This window comes from Acomys minous, assembly GCF_964271855.1.
Source record: "Acomys minous genome assembly, chromosome: 2".
NCBI classification, from domain to species: domain Eukaryota; kingdom Metazoa; phylum Chordata; class Mammalia; order Rodentia; family Muridae; genus Acomys; species Acomys minous.
This window is the reverse complement of record NC_140484.1, coordinates 55453282-55478050: the sequence shown is the minus strand read 5'-3', so window position 1 is coordinate 55478050 and position 24769 is coordinate 55453282. Positions and strand designations below refer to the sequence as shown.

The window sequence follows — 24769 nt, the reverse complement described above, 5'->3', positions numbered from 1 at the left end:
GGCGGAGGATGGAATCCCAGGAAGTTTTAGAGCCAGTGCGTAGGCCACTGTGGAAGCTTCATGTCCTGCTGCGCATTGGGGTGAACTGTACGCAACCCTCCACAGTTCTTCATCAGTCCAGAACTTTCCTCGGTCATTTGCTCATTGGAGGTGAGGGGTCCATTCCATCTGCCAGTGACGGGAAGCCAGTGTGGCCACCCACCCCAAACAGGTGGAGAAGCCGCATGGCTGGGCCTGGACTTTTTGTTTGTTTCTGAAGAACTGGGGCTGAACAAGAGGTGAGCTGTGCCCACAGCCCGGGCACAGCTGGTCTGCTTCGGCGTAGAGCAGGTTGAACATTGACAGCTGCTCCTGGAGAGAGCCATGGGTCCCACCAGCCTGACTCGGTGTTCTGCCTGGCCTGTCTTGAGAATGTGGACTCAAAGGGTTTCAGGCCTCTCTGTTGGCCACACATCAGCACCTTCACTTCTCCCTTGAGCAAAGTCCTTTTAATGAGGTTGGGGTGTGGTGGTTGTAAAGTCAGATACCAGATGAATGCTGACTCTGCCTTCTGAAGGCTATGTAGCCCAAGTAGGTGACCCGCTCTGGGCCTTCCTTCGCATCCTCATTTGTGTGTGCTGAAGGTCAGTGTTCCAGGCTTCCTGCCTTGCTGGAGACTGACTTTCAAGCTTATGTGCTAAGAGGCCTGGGTCCCCATGTGTTTTTCCATTGGCTATGGTTCTAGCTTTAGCCGGGGAGCCCAGTTGTGGTTTACACTGACACAATGGTGCTCTGTGGTAGGCTGTCGCTCCCTGTTCTCTGCCAGCTATGGGCCTGTCAGTCCCATCCTGCCACCAGCAGATGAAGTGCACTTTTCCCTCTCTGGGCTGAAGACAAGAGTAAGCAACAGAGCCCAGGACCATAGATTGTGTCAGCCTCTGCCACTCACCAGCCCAGCCGCAGTCCTCAGCCCTGCCAAGGTGGGGCCAGTTGAACTGAGCTCTGGGTGGAGCTGCCTTGACAGTCTCCTCACACCACACCAAGCCTCAGGCAGACTGTTGGAAACCATGAGCACCTTTCATAGTGGCCGGAAGGGTCACTTGTCCTGTGTCCCTTGAGATAAAAGGTTCCAGCAACAAGGTCAAGACACCTCCAAACCTGTTTTCCAACCCACCCTCAGAACACAACTTCACAGTCAGTGTACCACACCCCTGTCCCTGAGAGAACCTTTATGTGACAACTTTGGGCAATTCAGCCAAGGGAGCCTAGGAAATGAGGGGAGTGAAGCAACTTGCCCCACCAATGTGCCTGGGGAGGAGCTGTGACCAGCCTTAAAAGTGGGTGGGGTCTTCATTCCAGCCCCACTGCAAGGGATGGGCCAGGGGACCTGGGGCAGAGTGCGTGTAGTCCTCGAATACAGGGCTATTGTTTTGAGATCTGTCCCACAGTGCAGGGAGACATCATTGTTAATATGTTGTTTTCCTTTTTATTCTTTTTTTTTCCCCCAGGTAGTTTCCAATGTCATCAGGGTTAGACCAGAACCTGTGGCAATCCTCTCGCCTCAGCCTCCAAGTCCTGGGGTTACAGATGTATACACCCATGCTTTGCCTGCCTTCTAGATTGAAAATGTTTTTAAAGGTTGTTTTAGGTTTGTGTATTTTATGTGTGTGAGTGTTTTGCCAGTAGGTATGTAGGTGTACTGAGTGAATTTCTAGTGCCCAGAGACCGGAAGAGGGAAATGGATCCCCTGAAGCTGGAGGTACAGGATGGATGGTTGTGAACTGCCATGTGGATGCTGGGAACTGAACCCCATCCTTCTGGAAGAGGGGCCCCTCCTCTTAACTGCTGAGCTTTCCTCAGCCCCTGGTTTAAAATATTTTAAAAAGAGTTGCATTTGAGGGCTGAGGAGATGGCTCGGTTGGTAAAGTGCTTGCTATGCAAACCATGAGGGCTGTGTTTGATTTTCAGAACCCACATAAAAAAGCTGGGGTGTGTGGGCTGGAGAGATGGCTCAGAGGTTAAGAGCACTGTCTGTTCTTCCAAAGGTCCTGCATTCAATTCCCAGCAACCACATGGTGGCTCACAACTATCTATATATAAAAGATCTGGTGTCTTCTTCTGGAGTGCAAGCACACAAGCGGGAGAAATACTGAATAAATAATAAATAAATCTTTAAAAAAAGAAAGGAAAAGAAAAAAGCTGTGTGTGGTGGTGTGGCCTGGGGAGACAAGAGACAAGTGGATTGCTAGGGCTCACTGGCTGGCCAGCCTCATTGAACTGGTGACGTCCAGGTTCAGTGGGTAATGTGCTCACTGTGCCAGCTTCAGGACCTGAGCCCTGATCCACAAAAGGCAAGTTCTGAGCTTCCCAGCGTCCAGTCAAAATGAGAGCCAGAAGCTTGTGGGCCAGACAGCAGGAAACCCTGTTTCAAACCAGGTGAAAGATGAGAACCAATCCTTGAGGTTGTCCAACACACACACACACACACACACACACACACACACACACACACACACACACACACACACACTTTAAGCCCCACATAGAGGTCTGTTGTTCCTACTCTTAGAGGCTCAGGGATGGCAGCCTCCTGTTCCCCCTCAGCCTCCTCCACAAACCACAGATGTTGGCTAACAGAAAGCTGTCTTGCTCCTGACTTTGGTTTGAGTACTTTTGTTTTTGGGGAAGTGCAGGCCTCTCCCTTCCCAGGCTGACTTGACAGGCAGCCAGGTGTGAGCAGAGGTAACAGATGCCACATCCAGGGCACCTGGATCATCTATTTCTGATGTTTTCCAATGTCCACGTTCTCAGCTGGTTTTGCCACACAGTTCTGTTTTGCAGGCGCTCTGGCTGAGAAGTGCTCCGGGGCTGAGCTAGGTCAGGAACCAGGAGCCAGGAAGGAACTTTGAGAAGCTGAGAGGGCCTGGTCCCATTCTACTCCCTCTGTAGAGAATAACCATGCTGCAATTCCTGGAAGGAACTCTGGCCCCGGTGGCAAGCCTCACCTCAGCGGGCCTTCCTATGTTTCATTGTTCTAGACTCTTCTGCAGTAGCCTTCAAGATGGAATCCTAAGAACTACCTGTGAGCCGGGTGGTGGTGGCACATGCCTTTAATCCCAGCACTTTGGGAGGCAGAGGCAGGTGGATCTCTGTGAGTTCGAGGCCAGCCTGGTCTACGGAGTGAGTTCCAGGATAGCCAAGGCTACACAGAGAAACCTTGTCACAAACAAACAAACAACCTGCGCTCAATCCTGTGATCTGAAGGGCTCTCCCACCCAGAAGAGCACTGACTTGTGTAACTAGATGGAGCTTGTCTTCCAGATCTGCTTGGAGGTCATGATACTTCAGCCTGTGGTCTCTGGGCAAAAATGGTTTGGGGTGGGGGCACTACCATATCCTGAAGATGCCCAGCAGGTTGGGCAGAGGCTTTCCACCCACAGCCACACCAGTGTACCAATCATGAGCTGCCTGGATCCCTGTCCTTGTTGAGGTTTCAGATGAGATGGCAGCTTAGGCTGGGACCACCCAGTTCATACCTCAGAGACAGAGTGATATACGACAAGGTCATCGTCGGTAGCTTTGGACTGTTACATTGGAGGGTGATTCAAAGTCCCTTGTCCTCCCAGATGGAGGTCTTGATTCCCTCTGAGATTCTACAGCAGGACAGACATCTAAGGATCACATAACCCCAAACAACAAGAGTGAACCCAGGGACAGTGAGGAGTAGGTGTAAAACCCAGAAGCTTCTCTCACGAAGTCATTCCAAGCAGAAGCTGATGGCCATGCCTGGGTGAGGACCTGAGGTCACAGCTGAGTCACAATGTCCAAATGTCACAGCAGCAGGGAAAAGCCCACAACACGCAGAGACTCTGTCCTTGCAGAGGGGGAGCTTGGGGGGGAGGGGAGCTGGAAGGGGAAGACCGTGGTCTACCTCAAAGACTTTAGTGAGTTTCACTGACTTTGTGATTTGGTTCAAGGGAGGGGGCTCTCTCCCAGATGGGGTGCAGGGGTATAGAGGTGCCTCACAGTGGCCTGCACTGTTTCAGGCTCCCAGGTTTGGCTCTGATGTCCCTGCTGCTTAAATTTCTTAGAATCTTTTTCTTTTCTTTTTATTTGTTTATTTGTTTGTTTGATTTTTTAATTTTGTTTTGTTTTAAGTCAGGGTTTCTCTGTGTAGCCTTGACTATCTTGGACTCGCTTTGTAGACCAGGCTGGCCTTGAACTCACAGTGATCCACCTGCCTCTGCCTCCCAAGTGCTGGGATTAAAGGCATGCGCCACTACCACCCTGCTCTCTTTTCCTTTTTTTTAAATGAGGCTAGGGACATGTTCCCAAGCAAGATCAGCTGATCCTGAATAAACACTCTTCGGATGGACCATAGATCCCCAGGCTGTCACCAGGCAGTGTGCAGCTCTTGAGGAGAGACCAGAGCCCCCTGTCCTGCTGTGTCCAGATCCCTGAGCCAGGTAAAACTGGTGAGTGTCTAGTTTCTTGGGAGCAAAAGTTAACGGTTTTGTGCTGTCTGCTTACCTCAGCTTGCTGTGACGAAAGATGTCCTTGTAGGTGGAAAAGGAGCCAGACCTTGTTTATCCTCTGTGATCTTGTTTATTCCTGTGACAAATAGGAAGTCCCGTGATTCCCATGGCAGATTGTGACATATGCAAAAATCTTCCTGGTCAGAAACAGGAGTTGCACAGTTTTGGGTGTTTTGTTTTTGTGAGACAAGATTTCTCTGTGTAGTCTTGGCTGTCCTGGACTTGCTTTGTAGACCAGGCTGGCCTCAAACTCACAGCAATCCACCTGCCTCTGACTCCCAGAGTGCTGGGATTAAAGGCATGCACCACGATGCACAGCTACAGGTTAAGGTGTTTGGTTTGTTTGTTTTTAGATAGGTCTCTCTGTGTAGTCCTGGCTGACCTGGAATTCACTGTGTATCCCAGGCTGGATTTGACCTCAGAGAGATCCTCCTACCTCTGCCTCCTCAGTGCTGGTACTAAAGGCATACGCTGCTGGGCCTAGCCACAAACATTTGTTTTAAATGAGTGAATACATAGAAACCAAGTCAAGCTTCCTTCCAGGCTGACAATAACTCCTGACTTCTGTCATGGAGTCTCACTGGCCCATTCTGCCAGAAGGGGAAACTTCTAGAAGGGTCACACTGTACAACCTACCAGATATGTTTCAAAAGGCTTCCTCTACCGCATAATCCCAAATAGCCAGACGTTAATGGCTATTTATTTATTTATTTATTTATTTATTTATTTTGTTAATGGCTATTTATTTATTTATTTTGTTAATGGCTATTTATTTATTTATTTTGTTAATGGCTATTTATGGGACCCACAATAGCCCCAGATAATTTGAGTCTGGGTCTGCAACATTCCAAATCTCCACAATCATGAAGTTCTAGCCCAGCAGCTCTCAACCTGTGGGTTTCGACCCTCACAGGGGTTGCACATCTGTGACCCTGCTTATCAGATATTTACACTATTATTCACAACAGTAGCAAGATTACAGTTATGAAGTAGCAACGCGATAATTTTATGGTGGGGGCAGGTTGCAGCGTCAGGAAGGTTGAGGACCACAGTGGGTCAGCCTTGTGTAGTCTTGAACACAGGTGCGGCTTTTTTTTTTCCCCTGGGAACTTCAGTTCAGTTCCCTGGGAACTCCAGTTCCTCATGGAGAGGAGAGACCATGTCTGGCTTTGAAACCCAGGCTGCCTCTCCAGGTGTGGCGGATGCAGCTGGCAATACTATGTGGGAGTGGATGCTGTAAGCTTTCTTTCAGAGAACTCCCAAAGCCTGGAAGATGCTGTTAATTCTCTCTGTCTGGCGAGAGTAGGGCCGTTTTCCTGTGAACGCGCCTCGTTGAGTCTTTTCAGCACATTGTTAGGAGCAGTGCCTCCACAGACATACATGTGAATTTTGAAAGGAATTCCAGCCAGGTATAGTGGTGCTCACCTGTAATCCCAGTACTTGGGAGGAGGCGGAGTCAGGATTGCTGTTCATTTGAGTCTAGCCTGGGCTACAGAGTGACACCCACATCTGTTGTTGATAAGATGATTATCACATGGCACCACACAGTAGGGAGAGGTTGTTCATGGAAGGAAGAGCTGGGTAGCGTGGCGTCTGTTCTTATTTTTAAGAAATTGCCACAGAGGCTGGAGAGGTTAAGAGCACTGTCAGCTCTTCTAGGGGTCCTGAGTTCAATTCCCAGCAACCACATAGTGCCTCACAACCACCTATAATATGATCTGATGCCCTCTTCTGGTGGGTAGGGGTACGTGCAAACAGAGTGTTCATATACAGAAATTAAATACATTTTTTAAAAAAGGAGAAGAAAGTGCCACAGTCACTCCAGGCTCCAGCAGCCACTGCCTTCTCAGTTATCACTGTCATCCCAGAGGCAGGATCTCCACCGGCAAAGTGATGGTTCACCAGCGTCTTGGAAAACCTCAAAAGTATCCATTGCTGTCTTTATTCTGATTTGTTGCTGTATCTTTGAGAGGAACCTGGTGTTTTTTGAAACATTCTGTCTCTACACAGTGGAGCACAAATACTATGCAAGGATGAAAAATGAACCACAATTACCCTTGGCGCGTGGCAGGGCCTCCGGAAGAGGAGGGAAATAAGCAGTGAGTGGAAGTTCTCAGGTGTAGGCTCAAAGGGGACACGGTGGATCCATGAGGTTAAGGAGTTTTTAGAAGGGGAGTTAAGGATTTGGGCAGGCATAACAGCATGGTGGGGGTTCTAAAGAGAAATCAGGGTCCACAGGCTGACCTCTTATTACAGTTCTCTGAGGAAGAGGAAGTCTTCCCAGCTGGATCCTGTAGGTTCTCTGATTTCTAGCAGTAGACGGTGCCTATAACACTAGATGGGAGTTAGACACATGGGGCTACAACCTCATCCCTTGCCCACTGTAGTCTTTATGATAGGAAAGGAGTTATTTTAAAGATGTACTAATTTATTACATCTACGGTGCCCTGCCTGCATGTACACCTGCACACCAGAAGAGGTCACCAGATCTCATTAGAGATGGTTGTGAGCCACCGTGTGGTTGCTGGGAATTGAACTCAGGACCTTAGGAAGAGCAGCCAGTGCTCTTAACCTCTGAGCATCTCTCCAGCCTGAGAGGAGTTATTTCAAAGATTATTTTTTTATTTACATGTATGTGCATCTGTGTGAATTTATGTGTACCACATGCATGTAGGTACCTATGGAGGCCAGAAGAGGGCACCAGACCCCCTAGAGTTATAGGTGGCTATAAGCTGTAAGTGTGGGTGTTCGGAGCCTCTTAACTGCTGAGACATCTCTTTCAGCCCTAGGAGGGGATATTTTAGCATCTGCTGTGCTATGAGAATACTGAAATGATGGAGCTCAGGGCATTGGAACTGCCCCAGGAGTCTCATGCTGGGGAGGAAAAGGCTGAAGCCTAGGGCAGCCAAGGGGGAGCTTCGTCTACCAGAGATCTCATAGAGTTCTTAGAATTTGTCAAATCACCTTGCAGGAGACACTGGAGCTGAGACAGCGATGGGTTAGTGATGGCCAGGGACACACCTTCACCAGGACTGCTTAGCAATGCACCCCTCCTGCCCTCGGTTTAAGCCAGAGCCTCACATCTGGACCCTGAAGACAGACTTGGGAGTCATGGGACCTCTTCGTTTTTCTTCCCAACGTGGTCATATTGAATAAATCTTTCTCTGCTTTTCGCAATTGCTTTTTTAAGATGATGTACTGGGAACAAGTGACTGAGCCTGGCTTATTGGGACTGCCAGAACCCAGGCTTTTGCTATGAAATCTGTTAACATAGCCACTGTACAGAGATTCCTGAGCCCTGAGCCTGCCTAGCTCTGCAGCCATAGCAACACCTGTGTCCTTACACGCTGGAAGGCAGGTTCCCCCAACCCCCACCCTCAAGTACAGTGCTCTCTCAAGAAGGCCTGTGGTCTGTCTGAGTTTGTTCACACCAGAGGTTTCAGAGACATCATTTCTTTAGTGTTGAAGTTATGGGAAACCAGGCAGACCCACCTAGAGGCTCACACCCAGACAGAACTGGTTTCCTTGTGACTCATTCATGCCCTAGGCACTCCGGATAGCTTTCCGTAAATGCTTCATTTGTTTTGGAGTGAGCATCAGAAACAGGCAGAGCACAAAGCTGCAGCCCAGGACGGGCTCTGGTTGTTGGTGTGCAGGATGACTGTGTGCACACAGCTGCTTAAAGCTGTCCATTCCTAAATTGTCACAGCACCTGCTGAGCGGCTCCCCCTCAGGCTGCCCTTGCTCTTACCCCCTGGGACAAGGGATGATGTGGTCTCTTCTTGCAGGCGCGTCCAGGTCACCACAGCATGACGGACCATACACCCCTCATCTGTGACTATGGTTCTGGCTTCAGCAAGGTGGGCTTTGCAGGAAGTGAGGCCCCTCTGGCTGTCTTTCCTACTGTCCTCGGGAAAGCAAGACATAATGTGAGTGACACCCTGTCTTCACCTTCCAACCTCGTGTGCTGCTCTGGCTGCTGTGGTTGTCATGGTTCCCAACGCCCTGCCTTCCATACTGACTGCTTCCTGTCAGATGGCTCAAGAAGGTGGTCTTAGGGACAGACTAGAGGGCATGAGCAAACAGCTCCCATCCTACTTGCAGGCTCTTCCACAACTTCCTGCTTCCCTTGCTCTCTCCTACCGTTCCCTCTAGCACTATTTCTTGGGTCCCAACTGGGAACCACTGGCAACCTTCTCCTCCCACTTCAGGGACCCCCTCCTCTGACCCTGAATGGCAACACCCCTTCCCACAGGTAGTGGCCCCCTCCTTCTCTGTCACCCTGATAGCCACCAGCTTCCTCTGTAGAGTAACGTCTTAATATGGGTTGTACCTGAAGCTATCCCATAGCCCCAGGGGCAGGGGAAGTACACATTAACAGTATAGTTTGGGCCTCTCATTTGTGGGTGTGACCAGAGAACCCCAGTGGCTGCCTGGGACCCTAGAGAGTCTTGAGCCTTCATAGACTCTACTTACTCAGACCTAATGTAGCATGAAATATAAACCATGTACACATGTACACACACACACACACACACACACACACACACACACACACAGAGAGAGAGAGAGAGAGAGAGAGAGAGAGAGAGAGAGAGAGAGAGAGAGAGAGCAGAGAAAGTGATGGCAGATGATTTCAGAATGTGGGTTCACAGAACCCCTGAAGGCAGAACCATGGCCAATCAGAAGCATTGTTCTAAGAGCAGTGTGAGGGCCACATGGCTCTGTTATGTGGGATGAAACATGGGGAAAATCCCACTGGCCATGGAGGCCATAAGCAATCTTCTAGTGGCCTGACTCCTCCCCCTCTTTCAGGCTGGTCTTCCACCAGCCATTTTCCCTGTTAGGCTCACTCCAGCCCTGAGTAGCAGGCGTGGCTCCTGTGTTCAGGAGAGTCCTGTTTCTTTCATTTCTTTCTTCAGCTATGAGACTCAGTTGAACTCTGGCCCTGTGACCCTGATCTCTACCCAGGGTCGGTAGAGTGCTGTGTGAGAGCAGCAGGGTCTTTGATGGTGAGGCTGAACAGAGGCAAAGTCACTCTTTGCATTGCAGGCCTGGCTCATAAGCCACCCAGGGACAGACCACCAAGGGCCAGCGCTAGCCACCTCATTGCAGTAAATGGTGGCTTCAAAGCTGGGTAATTACACTTGATTCTCACACTCACACAACCACACTCTGAAAAGTGTCAAAGGAGACATAGCATGTCTTCCTGGCCTTTCAGTCTGTGTGAGGCCTCACTCCACGTGCTCCCAGCAGTGCAGGGGGTCCACTGGGCACAGAGAGAATTTGCTCCTCTTGACAGAGAAGGATATGGGAGCTCGGGGAGGTGAACAGTTCACCTGAGGTCTTGGCTGATGGTTCTCAGACCAAGGTCAAAGCTGTAGAAGGGACAAGATGGCTGCGGCCACCAAGCTCTCTGTGCAGCTGGGTCGTGGCTGCCTCAAGCACAGGCCTGGCTGGAAAACCTACGGTCCTGTTGCAGCGTGCCCACGGCATGGTACTACTGTAGCCCTGCAGTATCACTATGATGCTGAACTGCTGCAAGGCAGCATTGTGCAGTGATCCATGTGCCATGCTCCACCCTAGCACTGCAACACTGCAGCCTGCTACTGTCACACAGCTGTATGGCTGCGCCATGACATTGTGCACCCACGCAGCCTTACAGTATCACTGTACTTCTCCGCAGAAACAAGGTACCATTGTACCATGTACCATACACCAGTGCAGTACTGCAGCATAGTAGCACCACATAGCTGTATCAAAACAGATGGCATTGTGTGCCCATGCAGTGTTGTAGCATGCCAGCTTTGCAACATTGCCCAGCTCTCTGCCTGTCCTGTCCCCCCAACCCCCTTGTCCCTCTTTCCTGTTGCGCTACTTCCCCATGCATGCTGCTCCCATCTCACATAAACATGAGCTTATCCTGGAGACCCTGAACTCCTCTGATGAGTGAGTGTGACTTAGGGGTTCCTCCATGGCCTTCCTAAGCCAGCCTTTGGAAAGTCCACCTCCCCTGTTCCCTTCTTTCCTGTGCCGAGGCTCAGATGTGGGCACAGCCTGATGGCTCTTCAGTCTTTGTCCTTGCTGGGCTCCCTGCCCTTTCTCATTCATCCAGGCAGGTTTACTGCTTAATCGTCACAGCTCTGATCCTCATGCTTATGGTTTTGGTGGACTGAGGTAGATGCCTCAGCCCCTCTGACAACATGGAAAGTTCAATCTACCTTGAAAGTAGCTATGACCATCTTTCTGAAGCCCAGGAGTCAGCTCGTGCTGCAGGCCCTTTTCCCAGCAAGTCGTCTTCCCAAACAAGCGTGCAGGAGGTGCCCCCACGCCTTCTATCCAGTGGTTTTCCTCTGCTGGCCTCAGTTTCTACACCTGCAGTATGAGGGTCCTCGCAGTGACCCTCACCAATCCAGGACCTTGAAGGCAATGCCCTCCTTTGTCAGTAATCACTGCTGAAAGTGTATGGGGGTTGGAGAGCCTCCTCCATGTCCAGGCTGGTGATTGATGCCAGCTTCCAGCAGCCTCATGGCACTGGCTCATGTCTACAGATGAGAGCCAGGTACCGTGGGCCCAGCCCCAGCCTGCCACTCTCAGGGGTGGGTGGTCCTGTCCTGCCTGTGTTTTCCAGAACCTGCTAGTGGGGTTGGAAGAAGAAGACTGGTTCATTGGAGCTGAGGCCCAGAACAATCTAGTACAGCAGAACCTGCACTACCCCATCTCTCGGGGAGCCATCACCAACTGGGACAATGTGGAGAAGGTAAGCTAGAGCTGCTGGGGGAGGGGCCAGTCACGCCCCAGCCACTGCCTTGGCACTGAGGAAGGGACCTGCTGTTGGCACCCAGCTCTGTGCTAGCTCTCACTCCCTCCATAGTCACAGCCTCAGGTAGCCAAGTCAGGAGAACTTAGTTCCAGTCCTGCCTCCTCGGCTTACTGCCCACGCCACCAGGACATGTGGCATGGCCTCTGAGACCCTCAGATTCCATGTCTATAAGATGATATGATTGTTCCTACGCCATTGCGGCTGAGAGGGAATGAAGAATAAGAAGTTCTCAGACTTGGGGCTGGGGAGATGGCTCAGAGGTTAAGAGCACTGTCTGCTCTTCTAGAGGTCCTGAGTTCAATTCCCAGCAACCGCATGGTGGCTCACAACCATCTAGGATAAGATCTGGTGCCCTTTTCTGGCGTTCAGGGGAACAGGCAAGTAAAAACACTTTATACATAATAAACAAATCTTAAAAAAAAAAAGTTCTACCAAAAAAAAAAAAGTTCTTAGACTCATAGAAAAGTAACACATAGGTCTGGCCAGCTATCTGCGACACCTGCACTTGAGGGCATGTTACTTATGATCTGAGCACTTGAGGCAGCTGTAGTGAAGCCTCACAACATAGCAGATATAAGCCTCAGACACCTATTGTCTCATAGCCCTCAAGCTCAAGGCATAATGTTCTTATGAACTGTGTACAGTTTACCCTTGTTCATTCAAATGTTGATTTCTCTACCCTACTATCTGGTTTCAATACAGACATTTCATTGTGGTGTTTTTTTTTTTTTTTAAAAAGATTTATTTATTTATTATGTATACAGTGTTCTTCCTGCTTGTACCCCTGCAGGCCAGAAGAGGGCATCAGATCACATTATAGATGGATGTGAACCACCATGTGGTTGCTGGGAATTGAACTCAGGACCTCCGGAAGAGCAGTCAGTGTTCTTAACCTCTGAGCCATCTCTCCAGCCTTCATTATAATATTTACTCTAAGTATCTCCTGTCTCAAGTTTGTGTAAACATACCACCATTTGTTCTCTGTGTTGCCAATAAAAGCCAACTAGCCAATGCTGAGCAATACAGAGTATAGGGTGGGACATCCTGGTCCAGAGAGGGGAGGAGAAAGTGAGGAAGGACAGGAGGGAATCCACATGGAGAGGACCAGGGAAACACCAGGAGAAATGTACTGGACCTAGGATAGAAGTAAAAAAGCAAGTATAATGTGGGAAATCTGAATGGGAGGAGACTACACTAGCTTGGAGGTTTAGGATAGGGTAATTATTGCGCAGCACTGTGCTCCAGGCTAATTATTAAATAGATCTTAGTCTCTTTGTGTAGTTATTTGGGTATAAAGCTGGCTAAGGAGTAACTGCTGGTTTAGTAAAATGATCAATCAATATTAAATATTAATAATATTTCAACAAGGTTCATACAGGACTATTGATGAGGGCTATGAGGGAGAGCCTGCCTCAGGCTGCTCCCTGGTTTCTGGAAGGCTTGCTGACAATTTTGGGGGGCTCCTTCACTTGTAGAGCATTACTTCCTTCTCCATCTCCCCAGCCCCCCTCCCTGCCTCCCCAGCCCCCCCCCATGTGTATTTGGTTCAGAATTGCCCTCTTATCAGTGTAGTACCCAAGTTGGGTTACTCAGGAGACACAGGTCACAGAGGGTGACACTTCTCCCAGTGTCACCAATGACACCTGCTGTAGGGGATGGTGACACTCTGAGGTCCTAGGGCTTCCACATAGGAATTTTAGGGACCATAATTCAGATACAGCAATGTACTAACACAGCTTCACCGATCAGTCTAAAGCCCAGAGGCTTTGAGCAATGACTCGCGGTTCCACCCTTGCAGTTTCTCTGCATCAGGAATCCGGGCACAGGAGCTGTATGTTAGCGGGCACAGTTAAGAAACCACCAAAATGACTGTCCCGTGGTATGGTGAAAGGGAAGGGTTTAACTGTGGACAGAAGAGAGAAAATATGCAGGGGCATCTGGAAGAATCCAGAGTAGAGAGAAAGAGAAGCAGACTGGACATGGCCAGGGCTATCTTGGAGAGAGGAGGATGGACGGTGGAGAGAGCGAGACAGCAAGAGACAGCAGAGGGAGGAGCAGGGGGGAAAGCCTTGCGGTATTATAGAGAACCAACAGTTATCTGGGTGGGGCAAGCCTTGGGAGACGAGAGGGATCAGGGTGCTAGCGTGGAGGCTTTGAAATGTATGGGTACATGCTGATGGAGAGCCGTGTCCCTTCTGCCAGAGTCCCTTTGGCAGAACGGGAACCGGTTTCCTGGCTAGGTCATGTCCTCCTGGCCCCGGTGAAGGCAGCCACCATGCTGTGGCTTCGTGCACCTTCAGGCATCGCAGGAGATGGTGCACCAGGGTACCGTTGTGGACGTGTCCTGCCTCTGATGGCACGGCCCCCGTCTGGCGCCTGTCAGGTCTCTCAGGCCCTCTGTATGTCTAGAAGTGAGTTCAAGCTGGACTGTCGAAGGATTTCTGGCAGTTAGAGAAAAGCCAGCATTCCTAAGGAACTTGTGATACTGGCCTCATTTTATGTAGCAAAGTCTAAGCAGGTAGCTTCCAGGGATGGGCCAGTGCTGTGCTACTGACAGGTGCTGTTGTCCTTATAGCAAGGAGTGGTCTCTGCACACAGCATGCTGGGCAGGTCTTAATACCACGCCTTCGTCCCTATGTCACCAGCAGCCCATTCTGTGTGTGTATGTGTGTGTGTGTGTGTGTTGTGTGTGCGCGCGAGCGCCCAAGTGCCCTCGTGCAGGGAGTGGTAGTGGGTTTGTTGTTGCTTTGTTTTTTGCTTTTGTTTTTGGTGGCTCAAACTACCTGCCAGAGCCTTTGTGGCATTGTTCCTCTCTCTTCCTAAGCCTCTGGATGTTTGGTTCAAACATCCACCCACATGCCAGCATCTCTGAGGGGCCATCCTCTTTCTGCTATCTTGTCCCTCACTCACCCCCACTACAGCACCTCAGTCTGTGTATCAAACCATAAGCTTTCCTGGCCTCTGTGGTGTAAGACTGAAACCTCTAGAGAGATCTCTAGTCTATTCCCAGAGTCCCCACTAAGAGACGGAGTCCACTGTCGATGCAAATGCATAGGAATAGGAATTTATTGAGCCATCGAGATGGGGTCTGTCCAGCTCTTTCAAGCTGCAGACCCCGCGAAACAGAGGCACAGGCCTTTTTATAGGTTTTAGACAAAGAAATGAGTTTTACAGTATGTGATTGGTTGGCATTTGGGCAGAAAAGCTGCAAGCAGGGAGTTACAAGTCTTGGCGTTTGGTGGTTGGATAATGGGTGGAGGGGCAAGCTGACCTATGGGAAAGATTGGTTGAAGCAGTCACAGGGGGCGTTTAGGAACTTTTTTAGTTGGGGAGGAGTAGTGGAAATTTTAAACACAGCTGGTTGTCCTTGAATCCAGCTGGACTCTGAGCTCAGACTGAGACCTTGAGTCAAGTTGGACTCTTCAAGGTTTTCCTGTCCCCGCCACACACATACAGTGATCTGATATCTGTCTGTCCTTGGTTCAAGCTGGACCCCCTAGAAATATACATGCTCTGGCCTTAATGGGGGTCTTTAAGGGAGGACTGAGTCCTTCAGTGGCTTCTCAGACACCATTTGGGTTCCTGGGCCCTCCACTCGTCTTTAACCATGGATTTGTCCTTAGCTGCTCTCCCAGAATGCTGTGGGCCAATCCCTCAGCAGGGCAGGCAGGAGTGTCACGCAGGATAACCAGGACTGTTTGTTGTGAACCTACTGTGTGCTAAGTACTACCGCAGGTAGCATAGGCTACAATATGTCCCCAAAGTTTGTATACTGGAATTACAAGCCTTACTCTTCTGGAATGTTTTGGAGATAGGGCTTGCCTTAGGATTACTACTGCTGTCATGAAACACCACGACCACAAGCAAGTTGGAGAGGAAAGGGTTTATTTCACTCACAGTTCCACATAACAATTCATTATGAAAAGCAGTACGAGCAAGGACTCAGGCAGGGCAGGAACCTGGAGGCAGGAGCTGATGCAGAGGCCACGGAAGGGCGCTGCTTACTTGCTTGCTCCACAGCACTTGCTCAGCCTGCTTTCTTGTAGAACCCAGGACCACCAGCCCAGGGAAGGCCCACACGCAATGGGCTGGGCTCTCCCCTTATCAATCACTAATTAAGAGAATGCCTTACAGGTTTGCCTACAGCTGGATCTTATGCAGACATTTTCTCAAATGATTCTCAATTGAGGTTCTCTCCTTTGATGATTCTAGCTTGTGTTGACATAAAACTAGCTAGTACAAGGCTTAATTTTTTTTAAACATCTATTTGTTTAATGTATATGACTGTTGTGTCTGCCTGTCTGAATGTGCACCCCTGTGTGCTCGGTGACTGTGGAGGCTAGAAGAGGGTGTCAGATTCTGTGGAAATGGAGTTTCAGACTTGTGAGCTACCATGTGGCTACTGGGGGTTCAGTTCTGGTCCTCTCTTAGTCACTGAATTATCCAGTCCAATACAGTGCCTTTAAAGCTGAGCTGTGTGGAGGTACCATCCCAGCTCTAGGGTGGCAGAAGCAGGAGAGTCAGGAGTTCAAGGTCAGCCCAGACTACTAGGCCTTGTCTCAAAAACCACCACCACCACCACCACCACCACCAACAACAACAACAACAAAGCAAAATGGTAATCAAATTAAATGAGTCTTCTACAGTGGATCCTAATTCATGTGACTCCTAAGAAGAGGAGATCAGGACACAGATCTATAGAGATGACCATGTGAGAAGACAGAAAAGACACCACCTGCGAATCAAAGAGACAGGTCTCTACAGGAGTCGTTGGTGATACCTCCATCTCAGATTTCCAACCTAAATGTGAACACCAGTCCATTCTCAAGGTTCTAAGGCTTGTTTGCCCTGGTGGAACCAATGAGTTTACTGGTCCAACTTATACAAAACAAAGGAAGGGGTCACAAAAGGAGCATAGGAAACCCCGAAACAGATACACTGGACTGTCTTCAATCAGCATGGACAATGGCTTCCCCATTGTATTAATCAGGGTTCTTTAAGGTAACAGAACTTAGTGACTGAATCTCTCTCTATATAGAAAGGAGATGTATTAGAATGACTTACAGGCTGTGGTCCAGCTAATCCAATAATGGCTGCCTATGAACGGAAGTCCCAAGAACCCAATAGTTGTTCAGTCCATGAGGCTGGATGTCTCAGCTGGTCTTCAGAGTATAGCAGAGTCCGGAAGGTGTAGGCTCTAATGCCTGTGAAGGAACGGACTTGATAGTGAGGGCACAAGCGAGAGAGTCAGGCCAGAGCAAGAGCTTTCTTCTTCCAGGTCATTTATACAGGTGGCCAGAAGAAGGTGTGGCCCAGATTAGAGGGATGTCGTCCACCTCAAAAGATCTGGAACAGAAGTGCATCTTCCCATTTCAAATGATCCAACTGAGCAAAAATTGCTCAGAGTTGTGCCCAGCTATTTTGGGGTTTTAGTTAATTCCAGACATAGTCAAGTTGACAAGCAAGGCTGTCCTCCTAGCCACCTTAGGTTATTTAGACCCTCCAGAAACTCCAAGGCTACATGCAATCAGAGTAGAGTGTTGTATAAGTGGCTGGGAGGAGTGGCTGAATGCTCAGGTGAGAATCCAGTGGCCCTGCCCATCCCCTCCTGGGAGGGAGTGTCAGCAGTGCACAGGCTTGTCCAGACAGACTTTTACAAGCAAGCTCCACCAGTCTAGTGAGGATGAAGGCTCAGAGCCAGCGCATTACAACAGGAAGGAACAGCCAGCTTCCCTGGCGACCCTGTTACCTGAGGCCCACACTTCTTGAGGTGGTGGGTGGTCTCTTTCCATTTGAAAGATGAAGGCGGAGACTCACTAAGGTCACCTTGGTGGCCTTGCATAGGCACAAACTATGTCAAACTTCCATTATTGCTGGGCGCTCTCTACGACACCCAAACCACCTAAGTTTCCACTCACCCCTGAATTTTGGTGCATGTATCTGTCACCCATCAGACCCTAGAGATCCTTTAGACAGCTAACCCCTGCTAGCACCATCCTGTAACTTCAGGCCTGACGTATCATCAGAGGCTGGATCATGCTCATCTTTCCTTGACAGTGAACCAGAGGTGCTATTTACAATTCAGCCATTCTTTGGAATTATGGAGTTTGGTCCAGGGACTCTTCAGACAAGCCAGATCCATGGAGTGGCATGCGTAATGGCTGTACTTGCTGTATTTGCAGGGTGCCAACCAAGTCCTTTCATGTGCTCCATGTCATCTCTAAATAGGCTAGCAAACCTCAGTGTTACCACCATACTAATTGCTGGGTACTGAATTGCTTAAGGAGCGGTGACAAGGAATACAGAGCAGCAAAAAGGAAGTCTGCATATGTTCACTGCAGGCACAGCTTTCTTCCTTCCTTTCTTTCTTTCTTTCTTTCTTTCTTTCCTTTTATTTTTATTTTTATTTTTTTGAGACAGGGTCTCATGTAGGCCAGGCTGGCCTCCAACTTGCTATGTAGTTTAAGATGGCCTTGAGTTTTTGACTCTCCTGCCTCCACCTCTTGAGTGCTGGGATCTCAGGTGTGCATTGCTATGTCTGGCTTATGCAGTGCTGGGGATGGAACCTAGGGCTTTGTGCATGCTAGAGAAACATTCTACCCACTGAGCACCCCATTTTCCCCCAAACATGTTTCATTCAATCTTTGGATGTAGAATCTGCAAATCTGGGGCTCAACTGTACTCATTTCTCAGATGGATGGAGGAATACGTAATAGCTAGGTAATAAATGACAGGCAGAGATCGATTATGTTAGATAGGTAAGTGATTGATAGGTGATAGATAATAGGTAATGGATAACTGATAGATAAGTTATAGCTGATAGATAGATAGATAGTGAATGAAAAAAAGAAGTAAAAAAGGAAGACTATGGTTGCTCATAGTGTATGGTGAAGGAGAAGGTCTACTGTAGATAAAAGTGGGTGCATAGCCAGAAGCAGGGGCATCTGCTTCTGATGAGTGGACATGGCCCTACTGACCTAGGCCATGTGAGGAGAGAGGAGGAGGGGAGAGGGGGAAAGCCAGACTAAGAGAGCAGAACAGTAAAGGGAGTATGAAAGAGCCAGGTAACCAAAATGGCTGGATTATATAGAGAAGGGCAGCTGGTGGAAGGGCAGCCCAGCCCCTGGGCTGAAGTTTAGGGTGGAGGTCGGGGTATGCCAGCCATACCTGTAACAGGTAGGGACTGAGGGATGCTGGGAGAACCTGGCAGCCAGGTCCACTTTGATATGTTAAATAGACACTTCAGCCGTTCGTCCCAGGTTTAAGCACTAACTGATACATGATAGATAACAGATAGATGTTAGATTGATAGATAGATGATGGACACAGACAAAAAGACAGATGCAGGATAGACAAGAGAAAACAGACATACAGATAATAGATGATAAACAGGTAGTGAGATGAACATATAGGTGGCAGGTGTAGATAGGTGGCAGGTGATTATATATATATATATATATATATATATATATATATATATATATATATATACATATATATAATACATGTGTGTGTGTGTGTGTGTGTGTGTGTGTGTGTGTGTGTGTGTGTGTGTGTGTAGACCAGATGGTAAACAGAAGACAGAAAGATGATTTAGGTAGCTAATAGATGTATCTCATACATAGATCAATAGGTGGGTGATAGATAATAGTTAGCAAGGCATTGCACAGAAAACAGCTCACCTGCTGTCCTCTCTTCTGCAGATTTGGCATCACTCTTTCTACCATATCCTCCACATTGCCCCTGATCAGCACCCCATAATGATAACAGAGCCACCGTTAAACAGCAAGGAAGTTAAGACAAGAATGACTCAGGTAATGGGGCCTGGAGTCCCTTGAGGCTAGAAGGGACGCTGCTGACCTGTCCTGACTTAAAAGTTCCCTGCCTTGGCTTTGGGCCTCATCTCGGCCTTTCTGGCCATGCCAGAGCACAGATGACAGAGTCCTCCTTAGGCGGCAGTGGGGCTTGGTGCAGTGGCTGCAGGAAGCTGCCCCGCTTCCCAGCTGTCAGTTTTCATCCCAAGGCTCAGCTTCTTCTAAGGATGCCATGGGCAACCAAATTAAGCAGGTGGCAGGCCGAGCTGCCCCAGCTGGCTAGCACCCCTGGAGCTCAGGGGGATCTCCTGCAGTGAGTAGAGGACCCCCCCTGCCCCCCCCCACCCCCCGCATACGAAGGTCCAGGGCCAAGGCATAATTCTGAACATCTCAGAGGCCGCCTGCACCTGGAAACAGCAGTTCTGCCCATCACAGTGCAGGTGTGAGCTCCTGACAAAGCAGCCTCTGACACCCCACCCCCACCCCACCCCCAGGTGTCAGCAGTCAGATCACGGATATGGCCACAGGTGGTTCCCCTGAGGACTGGGAATGGTTGGCTACACCCCCAGGGCATCCAATGTCCACCAGGGTTTCAGCAAACCAGGGTGGGATAAGAAAGGGATGACACTGCCCCAGCCCAGCTGCCTGTGCCACTCCTCAGCTGTAGCAGACAATGGAGCAAGAGTGTGTGAGCCAAGAAGGACCTGTGAGGGCAGAGGCTGAATAGCTGAGCTCAGCTTCCACCGGCTGGAGGCTGCTGGTGCTGCTCTCCCGCAGAGCCCAGCAGAACAAAGACTCTGAGGGTCTGAGAGATGAGGGTTCAAATCTAGTCCCAGAGCAGAAAAGCAGCTGATTGGCTCCCATGGGCAGGGTTTTCCCCTCTTGGCTTCTCCTCCTCCTCCTCGGACAAGCCATCTGCCCTCCTCATCCTCCGACTCAGTATCACTTGTCTAGATAGATACTTACAGATCTACTCACAGCAAAGGGACCCCTACAAAGAGTTTCAAGTAGCTGTTTCCTGGGCCACACTTTCAGGCACAAAAGTGACCAGTAGTGATCTTTTGTGCAACCGTTGCAAGGTGTCTGTGGAGTGGTCGTCATTCCTGACCGTGGTCCTAGGTTATATAAGAAAGCTAGCTTGAGGCATGAGGCTTTGAGTAAGGCAGCAGGCACTGCTCCTCCATGGCTTCTGCCCCGACGCATGGCTTATCATGGGCTTCCCTTGGTGATGAACCGTGACCAGCAAGTGTTTACCAAATAAACCGTTTTCTCTGCCAAGCTGCTTTGGTCAGAGTGTTTTCGCCCAGCCACAGAATGAAACTGGGACAACCACTTAAGAGCAGAGTCAGCTGGAGATGGGTGCTGCCCACCCTGAGCTTAGTCTCCCTGGACCCACAGCCTGCTTGCTGCAAGATGCGCTCATGAGCACTGGGGCAGTGTGTGCCACCTGGCTAGCCAGCATGCCAACCTTCCTCCCCAGATCCTGTTTGAAACCTTCAACGTCCCCGCCATGTACATGGCTAATCAAGGGCTCCTCTCCCTATACGCTGCTGGCAGAACCTCTGGTGAGTGGCCATGTGGGATCCCCGTCCTTCCCAGACACCTGGGCTGTCTAGTTCTTGGGGCTGGAGACACTCACCATAGTGTGCAGCCTCTCCCTGAAAAATAAGAGATAGGAGTGGGCTGGCAAGATGGGTCAGTGGGTAAAGGAGCTTGATGCCAAGCCTAGTGACACAAATTCAATCCCCAAGACTCACATGGTGGAAGGAGAGAACTGACTCCTGAGGATTGTCCTCTGACCCCCATATATGTGCAGGCATGTGAGTGAACACACTTGCATGCAAATGTTCATTAAAAAAAAAAAAACAAAAGTCGCTCCTCAAGCCTGTGATCCTTGCTTCATAAATAAGAGCACTGGAGACTTAAGAGTAGTGAACAGTGGGGCAAAATGCAAAATAGCTGGTGTGATAATTTGGCATAAAATTGTGGTCTCTTTTAAAGAATGATTTTAAGTCTGTCTGTCTGTCTGTCTGTCTGTCTGTCTCTCTCTCTCTCTCTCTGTCTCTCTCTCTCTGTCTCTGTCTCTGTCTCTCTCTCTCTCTCTCTCTCTCTCTCTCTCGTGTGTGTGTGTGTGTGTGTGTGTGTGTGTGTGTGTGTGTGTGTGTGTGTGTGTGCTCTCAGTGGCCTCAGAAACCAGAGACACTGGAGTTAGAGGCGTTTGTGAGTTAGAGTTAGAGTTTGGAGTTAGAGACAGAGCAGTAAAGACTCTTAGCTGCCCTAGCCTCCAAACAGTGGTTTTTATGGTCCCAGATCGCAGAGCCCTCTGTTTCCCATAAGCTGGTTCTCCAGAGTTAAAATCTTCCCCATATTCTACCATAGTCCCCGCCCTCAACACCCCATCCTTGTGGGGCCCCAGATTCCCTTTCCAGATATACTCAGTCTCAGTTTCCTGGCAGTCTATAACTTTTCAACCTAAGATAAGCTAAATATATCAATATCAGTATATATCAATATCTATATCTATTTCTATCTATCTATCTATCTATCTATCTATCTATCTATCTATCTATCTATCATCTATCTCAGTTGTCAGGTGCTCTCTGGGGAAGACGGGGGCTTAGTGCTTCCTTATCTGAGGCCCTCTGGAGCTCTAAACACACGGTATACTGAAAGAGGGCCATAATGAATTACTTCTTCCACACACCTGGCTTTTGTTCTGATTCCTTCCCTTCTTTCTTCTGGTGACACAGAATGCTCCCAGAGTGCAGCCATTTGCTGGACTCATTTTTTTTGTTGCTGTTGTTTCCTTAACACATTTACTAAAGTGTCAATGAATGTAATTATCAGCATTAATGAGCTCTGACACATGGGGGTGCTCACGGAACCACCCCAGTCATACCCAAGGATGCCACTGTGCCGTTCCGCCCCTCCCGCTCATTGTGTTTTCTAGACTTTGCGAATGGAACTGTGCAGCCAGCATGTGGCCATCACTCATATTTTCACTCTGTTCACTCTGTGGAGGTTCTGTCACTGGCATCAATAGCTCACTTCCTCTTCTTGCTGAGCCATGGCAGTGTGGTTCCCTGTCAGGAGTGTGCCAGGCTTTTGTCTGCTTCTCTGTGGATGGCTGTTTGGAGGTGGGTGTTTCCAGTTCGGAGGGTTGTGATAAAGCTGCTATAAACACTTGCAAGTCTCCTCCCATAGCCTGTGGAACAGCAGTGGTCCTCGACGGTTCTTCTGCAGCTCAGCCATCTTCCTCTTCTTCTGCTGTGGCAAAATGCCTGACAAAGCAGCGTAAGGAGGGAAGGCATGGTGGCTCACAGTTTAAAGCCACTGTCCCTCACAGCAGGGAAGGCATTGTAGTAGGAGCTCAGGGCAGCTGGCCACATCTCAGACAGAGGTGAACACTGGTGCTCAGCTCACTTTCTTCTTTGTATTCAGACCAGGACCCCAGCCAATGGGATGGCACCACCAGCACTCAGGGTGGGTCCTCCCTCCCCATTAACCCAACTTGGAAGCTTTGTCACAGACAGGCCCAGAGGCTTGTGTTCTACCTGACTGCAAATCCTGTCCAGTTGACAATACTAACTACCCCGACTGCGACTGCCAGCTCTTGGGATGGCCAATCTCCCCCCCCCCCCCCCCCCCCCCCCCCCGCCCCAGACAGGGTTTCTCCGTGTGGCTGTAGACCAGGCTGGCTTCGAACTCACAGCGATCCACCTGCCTCTGCCTCCCGAGTGCTGGGATTAAAGGCGTGTGCCACCACCACCCGGCTGGGATGGCCAATCTTACTGTGGCCGTTCTCATAGCAGTGTCTCCTCCTGCTTTTAGTTTATACTCCCCAAGGACACTGGCCATACCCTCTTGGGTTGGCTGGCCATCCGTGTCTGCTTCAGTGGCAGAGTGGCTCTCAGGGTTTTTGTTTTTGTTTTGGTATCAGATTGTCATGAGTTCGCTTGTGTATTTTGACAGCTCTTTGCAGTCCTGCTCACGCGTCTTTTACCAGCCACACGCTCCCCAGAGCTGTGCTTCCACCCAGGCTCCGCTTCTCTTCCCACTGTCTCTTCAAGAATAGGTTTTAATTTCTACAGAGTCCCACTTCTTAATATTTTCATGTCTGATGCCACACCCAAAAATCATTTTCTAGGTCCGAAGGCCTTCTGCTCGCTTCTAGACATTTATAGATTTTTAGTTTACTATTCGGCTCTATGGTCCATTTTGAATGGATCTTTCATGTATCATAGAAGAGAGGAACAAAACACATGTGTTGCTGCTCCTGTGGTGTTTATTGAAAAGATCCCTCTTAGCTGTTGAGACATCTCCGCATAGGTTGCTCTGCCAAAGGACCTGGGTTCAATTCCCGGCACCATCATGGATGCTTACAACCATGTATAACTCCAGTGCCATAGGATCTGAGTCCCTCTTCTGGCCTATAAGGAAAGGCACCATGCAGGCATGTGGTACACACACACACACACACACACACACACACACACACACACACACACCACACACCATACACATAAATACAAAATTAAAAAAATAAGATAGAAAATAGAAGAGGCCTATTGGGACCAGAGACAGTGACAAGAGGGCAAGAGGAAATGGGAAATGGACAACATGACCAAACCAACCAGTATAGAACTGTTCCAGAAACCTGTTCTTTTGTGCCATTATTAAACATAAAATCAATCAATCAATCACATTTTGTAAACTAAAAAAAAAAAGAGAGAGAGACAAGCTTCCTTTTCCTTTCCTGAAAAGCCCTTGCATGCTTTTTGAAGATGAGTTTCTCATGTATGAGCCAGCTGACTTCTCACTGCCCTGTTCCAGCAATCTGTCTTTCTTTTTCTTTCTGATTCTAAGTGGCTATCACATGGTCTTGATACCGTGGCTCATTCTGAGTCTTTGACTGAGGTGAAGTTTGTCCTACCCTCTGGATGTCCTGATTTTGATATCTTAGGGCTCGCCTAGGTCTTAGGCTTTCCCGAGTGGAGTTTTGAGTCAGATTCTCAGTTTCTGAAGACAAAAGAAAGCAAAAACCAACCAAACAAAACCCCTCACTGCCACAGCCCTACAAAAAACCCTCAATGCCACACCTCTACAAAACCCCTCAACGCCACACCCCTTTGGGCTCTGCTTGTGGCTGTGTTGAAAGCATGGTCAATTTTGAAAGAGCCAGAATCTGACTCACTTTGTAGACCAAGCTGGCCTTGAACTCACAGCGATCTGCCTGTCTCCGCCTCCTCACTGCTGGAATTAAAGGCATGCGCTGCCATGCCTGGCCTAAGAGCCAGAATCTTTTATTTATTTATTTATTTATTTATTTATTTATTTATTATTTGTACAATGTACATCTGCACACCAGAAGAGGGGCACCAGATCTCATAGATAGTTGTGAGCTGCCATGTGGTTGCTGGGAACTGAACTCAGGACCTTTGGAAGACCAGATGGTGCTCTTAACCTCTGAGCCATCTCTCCAGCCCCAAGAGCCGGAATCTTAAAGGCATCTGGTCTTGAAACCATGGACTGTGGCATGTCTGAGAGGCTTCTGGGTCCCATCTAGCACTGTGATGGGACTTACAGTGTCCAGACCATGTCTGTGTGTCATCAAAAGT

General features: G+C 49.2%; 1 protein-coding gene and 1 long non-coding RNA gene across 4 annotated transcripts in view; one reads left to right on the top strand and one right to left on the bottom strand.

Annotated features, from left to right (window-relative positions):
• Window positions 1–64: 64 nt before the first annotated feature.
• Window positions 65–16798, bottom strand: LOC311591151. The gene is made up of 3 exons (XR_014777023.1): window positions 16402–16798; window positions 4510–4590; window positions 65–2401 (listed from the first exon to the last, which is right to left on the bottom strand). It is a non-coding gene; the product is annotated as an uncharacterized lncRNA (long non-coding RNA).
• Window positions 3843–24769, top strand: part of LOC311591072 (actin, aortic smooth muscle-like) — a 30736-nt gene continuing 9809 nt past the window's right edge. Inside the window, exons 1-6 of one of the 3 annotated variants that reach the window (XM_084770440.1) lie at window positions 3843–3923; window positions 4296–4445; window positions 8303–8443; window positions 11146–11274; window positions 19041–19151; window positions 20632–20716. In XM_084770440.1, coding sequence (XP_084626566.1) covers window positions 8324–8443; window positions 11146–11274; window positions 19041–19151; window positions 20632–20716 — 445 coding nt within the window. In that variant the 5' untranslated portion in view covers window positions 3843–3923; window positions 4296–4445; window positions 8303–8323. Of the gene's footprint in view, window positions 3924–4295; window positions 4455–8302; window positions 8444–11145; window positions 11275–11623; window positions 11715–19040; window positions 19152–20631; window positions 20717–24769 lie in introns of those variants that run through there. The other 2 variants (XM_084770439.1, XM_084770441.1) reach the window with 2 other exon arrangements.